An 8,688-nucleotide genomic window follows, 5' to 3' on the forward strand; every position below is an offset into this window, starting at 1 on the left:
TCGATCATCTGCCCCAACAGCAGCAGCTTCTTTACCAGGGTCTGTGGGTGTAGTGCTTAATTTAGCTTTACAAAATAAACTTTAAGAAAACTCTGTGATGTAAAGTAATAAAACAGTTGTAGAACACTGTGCAGTGGTAATTGCATAGGCACGTACACTAGGCCTAGTTAGCTGGGAGCCAAGGGATGCCATTTAACGCCGGGCATTTTGCTCACAGAATCAGCTGGAACTGCGTGGTTCCAAAATAGCCCTTGTATCTAGGTCAGCGAGACAAAACTGCAAAGATGACTGTAGCATCACTATATTTAGAGCAGGTTTTTCAGTTCTGCTGAGCATCCCAATCTAGAGCAATACCACGCTCTTCCAAGGGGAGGAAGCAGCAGCCATCAGCAGATGACTCGGCGAGCCCCTGCCTGCAGCTCAGCGCGAACGCGAGAAGGCCAAGCTAAAGAAGCGGGTGTGACATGACTAAACCAGGCGGCTCTGTGACACAAGCACGGGCTGGGAGGCGGGTGGGGCGGCTCCCGCAGCTGTGCGCGCAAGGCACCGCGGGGCGGAACTTCTGTGCGCGGAACCTCGGCGCCGGCCGCTGGAGCCGCCCGGGCCGCTCAGGGCGTGCCTCGGGGGGCGGAGCCGCGTTCCCCACGCCGCGGTTGGGCGGAAGATGGCGGCCGTCAAGGCGCTGGAGACGTGCCTCAGAGTGGCGGGCGCCGCCGCGGCGCGCCCGGAGCGATTCCTCAGGTACGGCGGGTGCGCCGGGAAGCCCGCCGGGCCGGGCCGGACCGGTGCAGGCCTAGGTGCTGGGGCAGGGAGGGAGGCCCCGGGCCGGCCCCGGCGCCGCGGAGCTCCCCAACACGCGCTGTAGGCAGCGGCCAGCCCTGCCGCGGGCTCCAGCTCCGCAGCGGCCTATTCCCGTCTTCAGCGCTCGGGAATTAGGAAACGGCGGGTTCTCTTCCTGCCAGCTGTGTTGAAGCATTGGTAGCGCTAGAGAAAGAACGAGGAGACTACCCAAATATAAAAGCAGAGGAGTAAGGCAGTAGGGGATGGCAGTTACCTTTTTAAAGCCAGAGGTCTGTATCTTGGGTGTTTGAGGTGTTCAGTCCATAGCGATTACTTCCCCGAAAGGGTTGGAGTGCTTAAATACGATGAAGATACATTAAAGTGCAACTATAGAAGGGTGGAATATCTGTCTAGCTGCTACTTCATGCATAAAGTGTAATGAAGCTAAAAGACTTAATAATTATAATATCTTATTTTTAAGGAAAGTTTAGTAGCAGTATTCCCAGAGAAATAGAGTAGAAAGTTAATAGTAGAAGTTAATAGTAGAAAGTTAAGCAGCGATAGTAGTTGTTGAAAGGTGCTATTCCATAGCACCAACATAGCTAAGAATAAGCTATTAGAAGAGCTGCCAGTGTAACCATGTATTAACTTAATGGAAGGTGTAAAATGAACGAAAGCTGGTAAATTCTGCAAAATAGAAAATAAATTGTTATTAACTGTTGCGCTTTTTAAAACTCCTCGGTTTTTTTCTACTCTTAGTGTGCAAGATGGAATGGCTGCTGACTTCAGAGCATTAACAAAGACTCTCTATGATTTGAATAAAGCTCTTGGAAGTAATATAGTTCATGGGGGTCCTCTAAAAGAGCTGGGGATAGAAAATTTTGACGAAGAACAGATTTGGCAACAACTAGAGCTCCGAAACAACGCAGTTCTCGATTTCTTCAAGAAATCTGTTGCAAGAGATGCTGAGGATGAAGATCTTTGCCTTCTCTCGGACCAAGAAGAGGATGGCTCTTATGCAGAGACCAGCAGCGACCAGGATTTGGAAGACGATGTAATGGAAGCAGAAATTGAACAGAAGAATGTTTATACAGAAGATAAAGCTAAAGAAAAGCAAAGTAAACTGAGAGACAGTATAGTGCAGAAATACAGTGATGAGGATTCTGATATTGACTTTGATATTGAAGCACTGGAGCAACAAACTAAAACAGCCAAGGAAACCACACTGAAAAAAATGGCAAGAAAATCTGTAGTGGATGACAAGTTTTTCAAGCTGGCTGAGATGGAAGCTTTTTTGGAACATGCAGAGAAGGAAAACAGGGAGGAGGAAGAAAATATTAATTATTTTGAAGACATCATCTCAGATGATGAGGAAGAAGAGTCTGAAGAAACTAAAGTAAAAGTAAGAATATCAATAAATATTCTGATCTCTCTTTTCCTTTAAATCAAGATCTGATATCCATTAGGGTGACTATAAATTATTGGAACTCTTGAGTAGAAACTACCAAGTTACATTTGAGTAGATGAAGCTTTAATTTGACAATATATTTGACATGAATATCTGGTAAAAAATGACCTAGTGCAGAAGAGCATACTGTCCTGCTATTCCAGTCTCTCTTTAGATGGGTTTTGGGCTTTCGCATGAATAAAGGAAGAGATAGTATGTTACAAGAAATAAGTGACGTTGCAGAATAGGTGACCCAACAAATGACAAAGATGTGTCATTCAGCATTGACATCTGGCAGTTAGAGATCGCTAAGGGGACTGATGCAGAGCAGAGGGCTTTTGGCACCTTCTTTTTATAGGGACATGGCTTTATAACTCTGATTTAACTTAAGTTGCTGAGTACCTTTTTTCTAAAATAAAAATCTTATTGTTTAATATTACCAGAGATTCTCACTAGCAAGTAAAAACTATGCCCAGGGTGTAAGGGAACATGTACGCATTCCAGAAAGTAATCGGTAAAATCTACTGCTCTTTGACTGCTGTGATGTTGGAATTGGAAATGAATTTAAGTGGTAGAATATTTTAAACACTTATAAAAGAGATTAGTTTCACTAAGATGCACTACTACACCTTAACACTTCGCTAAACTGAATTACTGTTACACAAGTTGTGCAATTCCCTAGGTGCTAAAGACTTTAAAAGACAGGATAGCCCTATGCTTCTGTCAGTCTTAACAGTTTTGGTTTGTTTTGTGTTTTGCTTTGGTTTTCCTCTTCCCTTCTTAGCCAACTAAAAGTTCTAGAGACTTGACATACGAAGATTTCTTTGATCCGATCGATGACGATGATTTAATAGCTAATGATGTTGAAGATGATCAGGGAGAGGAAGCAGACAGTGCTATTGAAGAGCAGAATGAAGAAAGCATGTCTGAGTAAGTATATGCATTATTTGCAGTTAAAATGTCTTTGTCATTTTATACTGAAGTGATGTAGAAAATAAAGTGTGAATTTCAGGCTCCCTTTAGCCATGGTTTGCCATTTGTTCTGTTGTATGTTCATGGTTTGCATTGTCACCTTATTTGAAAAGTAGTTTATTTACTTATCTTTTGAGTAGTGTCTCTTGATATTTACTTTATTTTTTTTACTTGATTTTACTTGATACTTACTATTTACTATCATTTAATAGCGGTAACTTCAGATTTTGAAAGTTATTTTGAATATGTAGAACTTACCTTAGTGTCCCCTGCCTTTAGGTTTCAATGAAAGCCTATTGTATTTCTTAACTGTGGATTAGTTGTAACAGGTAAACATCTAATGGCTGAAATATCTTCATGTAAAAAATTATAGAGGCTTTTCAACCTTTATTAAATTTTAATGTTACAGGGGTGAGGATATGAATGAAATGATGGAGAATATGAGAAGTAAAGAAGCCTCTAAAAAAGTTACTTTTAGTTTGCCAGATGACAGCGAAACAGAAGATGTTACTGATATGCAATTAGAGAAGGGCATCAATCCCAGTGAAATAAAGTCTTCTTTTGAGAAGAGACAGGAAAAGGTAATTGTATTGTGGGGTTTTTTATTTTGCTAATACTTCAAAACAGTGGCCTTTTTTTTTTTTTTTAACGATCATGTAATTTGTTCAGTCTGGTAAATATGAAGGGGCTATTACAAATAAAAAAAAAAATAGTGGCTTATCTACATCATACATATATATATACACACACAGTCATATGTTCCCTCCTTTTATGTGAGGAGGAGTTAAAAGTACCTAAAATAACTAGTTCTTGCCTTGAGTTTACTTGTGAGCTCTATGTTTTAAACTTCTTAGGAAATTGTGTTTTTCAGATGAACAAAAAAATAAAAAGTTTAGAAGAAGAGTTGTTAGAGGAGAAACCTTGGCAGCTTAAAGGAGAAGTGACTGGACAAAAAAGACCCGAAAACAGCCTTTTGGAGGAAACAGTACTTTTTGACCACGCAGTCCGAATGGGTAAGTAGTGAGAGTGGGCTTTCCTGAAAGTGTGTTGCATACCATGTTGGGTTTTCTTCCCTTTGACCTTGCTGAAAGCACCAGTGACTCAAGAGCAGGATAACAAAACACTAAGTTAAACCTGGTGTGGTTTTGAGGATGTGCATTTTCATAGTGGAAACTATAATCTTTTTTGTTGATCTTTAATTTCACTGAATGTTCATTAATTTGGTGACAGATTTAGTCATTTACAAGCCTTACATAATATGATCAGTCTCTTCTGATAGAGGGCAGAGGAAAACATTTATTCACTTTGCCTTCAATTACTACATTTTTGTGAAGGCTTTACTTTCTTTTTCTGTTGTTTATTCTTTACAGAGCAAAAAAAATTTCTTGCTGGAGAAGCATTTATCTTAAAACTCTTCTCTTTCTTCTCTCAGCACCTGTGATCACAGAAGAAACTACTTTTCAGCTTGAAGATATCATTAAACAGAGAATATTGGATGAGGTAAATAATATCTTACTTACTCCTCCCTATTTTTATTCATAGACTTGATTCACTGGGCACATTACGAGGATGAGTTTGAAGCTCTTACAATGTTAGGTGTGGAGTTATCTTGATTTCTGCAGCTGGTTGTTTTATTCTTTTGTCTTGATGAATCTGTGTTTAGATTTCTAAGGAGCTCTATTTTTGTATGCCTGTTATATGCTAGGTGTTGGTCTGCTTAAAAAATAATGAGTTTGGAAATAAAACTATAAGGAGTTTATTTGGAACATAATGTCAGTCTGTAAATTTTGTCTAGTACCGTAACTGTAATGCTCTGAGCATTCTGAATACTAACCAAAAAGTTTTCTCCATTTTTCTTAAAAGCCACTGATAAAAGATTTGTATACCACAACTTGTTGAAGCTTATTGTTAGCTGAATAAAACCAAATGGTACATACGGGGAAGGGTATTTAAGTACTTAAGAAAATTACAGATTTGTGGTTTGTTGTACAATTTTTGCCCCAATCCACTAAAAATAAGCACACAAGCTAGAGCTACAGGTCTTATCACTTGTTTTTCAAATGAAAGTGTGAAACTTAATGAGTTCCTGGAATGCACAAACTAGTTAGTGTGTCAGATAAGTAATATGAAAAATGTTATAAATAAGCTGTAGCACCTGATATTTGGCTGTAGTTGCATTTGTTCATTAATTTATGACTTTTTCAGGCATGGGATGATGTAGTACCGAAAGAAAAACCAAAAGAGGAGGCTTTTGAATACAAGAAACGTATCACTTTAGATCATGAAAAGAGTAAACTGAGTCTTGCTGAGATCTATGAGCAAGAATACATGAAACTTCACCAGGTAACTTAAGCAATGCCTTTCCTTTTGATTTGAAGTTCATACCACGTAATCGTGTGTGTTCGTTTGTATGCTGCTAACTCTGCTTTCAGCTTGGTGGAGTACTTCAGTTTTTCTCTGAGTGTTCACCAGTGAAATGGCTCTGAATTGTATATTGTGTTATCAGTCTTGTTAAAGTAAAATAGCTTTAGGAGTGGTGTTGCAGTAACATTGCCATATTAATGCAGCAAAAGACTGAAGAGGAAGAAAATCCTGAACACAAAGAAATTCAGGAAATGATGGATTCACTCTTCATGAAGCTGGATGCACTGTGTAACTTCCACTTCACACCCAAACCAGTGAGTAGATGTTTCATAAAGTTGGGGTTTCCCCACCTTCGCATTTAAAACTGGATACTTTAACATATACTTGGGAAATGGAAAGTAAACGTTGTTATTTCATATTAAATGGACTATAATTGCCTCTAAACAAAACCAGATATTTAGTATTTTCAGTTAGCTGTAGGCTGTTGTGAGATGGTGTGCTCAGTCCTGACTATATTTCCTTACTTCTAGCCTGTGCCAGAAGTTAAAATAGTTTCGAACCTTCCAGCTATAAGTATGGAAGAAGTAGCACCTGTTGCTGTTAGTGATGCTGCTCTCTTAGCACCGGAGGAGATCAAGGTAAATATAATCACGTAAGGATATGGAGAGGATCTGTATTCTTGATAGAAGGGTGTACTGGCGGCCAGATCAGTGGGAGAATTCTGCTCCCTCCCACCCCGGGCTTCTCACCTTGTGGACCTTCTTGCTTAGCATTTTGGTGTTGACTGTTGTTGTTGGGGTTGTTTTGGGGCTGGGGCTGTGGGGTGCTTTTTTTTTTTTTTTTTTTTTTAATAACTGGAAGGAGGGGAAAATTTAATTTTATTTGGCTACACTAGGCCATAATATTTTGCTTCATTTTTTTCTTGACTGTTACGTAATGGTAATTATTTTTCCAACATATATAAGGATATTTGGAAGGAGAATGCTAAATGACAATAGGGAAGCTCAGTCAGCTTGTATTTCATCTATTGTACAAATCTCACTTCCGAACTTTTGCCACTTTTTGGCCTTTACCTTAATGTGGCATTGCCCTGAGCTGGCTAAACATTTGAAATAATGGAAACATTAAGACAGTTTTGAGTACCATGAAGTGAGTCTTATTTTGCACGCTTATGGATGTAGAGATCTTGTCCCTCTTTAGGAAAAGAACAAAGCAGGTGATGTAAAAACAGATGCAGAAAAGACTCCCACAGACAAAAAACGAGACCGAAGAAAGAAAAAGCTTCGTAAACGTATGAAGCAAAGAGAAAAGGAGAAACGTCAAAAGCTGCTTGAAAAGATTAAACCAGAACAAGGCACAAAACTGAGCAAAAAAGCTGCTGCAGCAAAACTTAAAAAGCTTACAAAAGAAGGCAAAGCATCTCTGCTCAAGGTAAGGCTCTCAAGTATTCCTGTATAACTTGGAGCTTCACAGCTAAAGAATATTAAAATCCCAAGGATAGATGTTATTTAGTTAGAGAAAGGGAACTTTATCACAAATTACGAAGTATAGGGTTTGTTTCCCTCCTGTCCCTCTTGGCATAATTGCATCTCCTATTCTTTCTCCATCCCCTCAAAAATTCTTGTATGCAGGTAGTATATCTGTTTACACTAAACCTTGTTACTGTACTTATGTCTGAGTAAATATAAAAGGTAAATGTAGCTGTTGTAAGGAAAGTAGTAGGAAGAAGACATGAAAAGGGCAGATGCCCTTTTTCCTTTTTCTCTGCCTCTCCTCTTTCCCCTGTATTTCCCCTGTATTCTTTTGAACTTCAGTTTCAGAATTCAAATACATGCTTGTAACTGTCTTCTGCAAAGTAGCATTGAATGTGTTTTTAGTCCTGATTTTGTTGATTGTCCTGACAGCGTGATGTCAGTATAGAGGCCTGAAAAAATACAGCTCTGGTTGCACTTTAGAGTGACCCCCTTGTGTATAATGCATGTTTATGTAGAAGTTACTGCTTTAATTGTGAATAATTCATACCTAATGGTTGTTGGAGCTTTCAGAAGCTTACTCAGAGTATGAAATATATTGGAATTTGTAAGCAACTTAATCTTTAGATATGGAAAAATATTAAAAAACTGTATGATACAATTACTCTATATCAAAATATATTCACAGAGCAGAAATGATTGTTTGCATTAGGTACTAATTTCTTATTTATTTCAAAGTTCACAAGGTGGTGTTCCTGCAAATACTAATACTTAGGCTCTTATTTCCTGCATTTGAACTGTTGCACTTATGTGGGACTACTTGCATGCATAATTCAGAATGATGTTTCTGTTTAGTTCTTTCTAACCTTTTGAGTAACTTAAGCTATTTCAAAATAGAATATTCCTATTTAACTTTCTACTTCTTATTGTGGAGCCTTCTCTATAATCAGATTACTGTTTTATAGCACACAAAACAATTGAACTTGTGTACTGCCTATGATGCCTTATAAATTAAAATTTTAAAATATCTGAAATTTTGAGGTACTAGAAACTAATAGGAAAAATAACTACTTCTAAAATGTTTGTGCTTGTTTTTTCAAAAGGAGATTAGAACACAAAGATGTGTGCGAAGATCTATTGCTGATGCCTGTTTTTACCTACCATGCTAATTGCTAATTAGAAAGGGAATGTCCTCTATTTCTTTAGATAGCAAAAGCGGTATAAGAATGCAGTGAAAAATAACCTTTGCAAATCAACTATTAGATTATTATGTTAAATACCATTGTATGTGAGTAGTAAGTAGTATAATGGTATTGTTTGTACATTTCTTGGTTATAACAACTATTTTGTCCATTGACAGGATGAAGGTAAAGACAAGGTCTTAAAATCATCCCAGGCCTTCTTTTCTCAATTACAAGATCAAGTAAAAATGCAAATCAAAGATGCAAACAAAGTAAAGAAGCAACAGAAGAAGCAGAAAGCGCTCTCTGTTCACAAACTTAAATTGTAATTTACCTTTTTATAGATGTTGCATCTTGTATATATTAAAATTTTTCTACATGAATGCTGAATTTGAGTGGGTTTTATTCTGTGTTGATCTTTAAAATGTTCTGTGAACTTTTTAAGGTGATGTAAAGACACTTTCCTTTAGGT

At 38.2% G+C, this 8,688-nt stretch overlaps 1 protein-coding gene across 1 annotated transcript; it reads left to right on the forward strand.

The window, feature by feature from the left end:
• The first annotated feature begins 639 nt into the window (after positions 1-639).
• MPHOSPH10 (M-phase phosphoprotein 10) lies at positions 640-8,599 on the forward strand. Its single transcript, XM_074916804.1, has 11 exons — positions 640-741; positions 1,540-2,182; positions 3,012-3,157; positions 3,609-3,780; positions 4,071-4,212; positions 4,632-4,699; positions 5,405-5,542; positions 5,767-5,877; positions 6,094-6,201; positions 6,764-6,994; positions 8,396-8,599. Exons 1-11 carry the CDS (start codon positions 665-667, stop codon positions 8,543-8,545), a joined length of 1,986 nt encoding a protein of 661 aa, XP_074772905.1. The 5' UTR covers positions 640-664; the 3' UTR covers positions 8,546-8,599.
• Positions 8,600-8,688: the final 89 nt, after the last annotated feature.

This window comes from Athene noctua, chromosome 13 (assembly GCF_965140245.1).
Source record: "Athene noctua chromosome 13, bAthNoc1.hap1.1, whole genome shotgun sequence".
Classification (NCBI taxonomy): Eukaryota; Metazoa; Chordata; class Aves; order Strigiformes; family Strigidae; genus Athene; species Athene noctua.

What these genes read in the sequence shown, in the direction of transcription:
- MPHOSPH10 (XM_074916804.1), top strand. Translation starts at nt 665, where the DNA reads ATGGCGGCCGTCAAGGCGCTGGAGACGTGCCTCAGAGTGGCGGGCGCC. An exon ending in AATGAAGAAAGCATGTCTGA is followed by an intron (nt 3,158 to 3,608) that starts GTAAGTATATGC and finishes TTAATGTTACAG; the next exon opens with GGGTGAGGATATGAATGAAA. An exon ending in AACAGAGAATATTGGATGAG is followed by an intron (nt 4,700 to 5,404) that starts GTAAATAATATC and finishes TGACTTTTTCAG; the next exon opens with GCATGGGATGATGTAGTACC.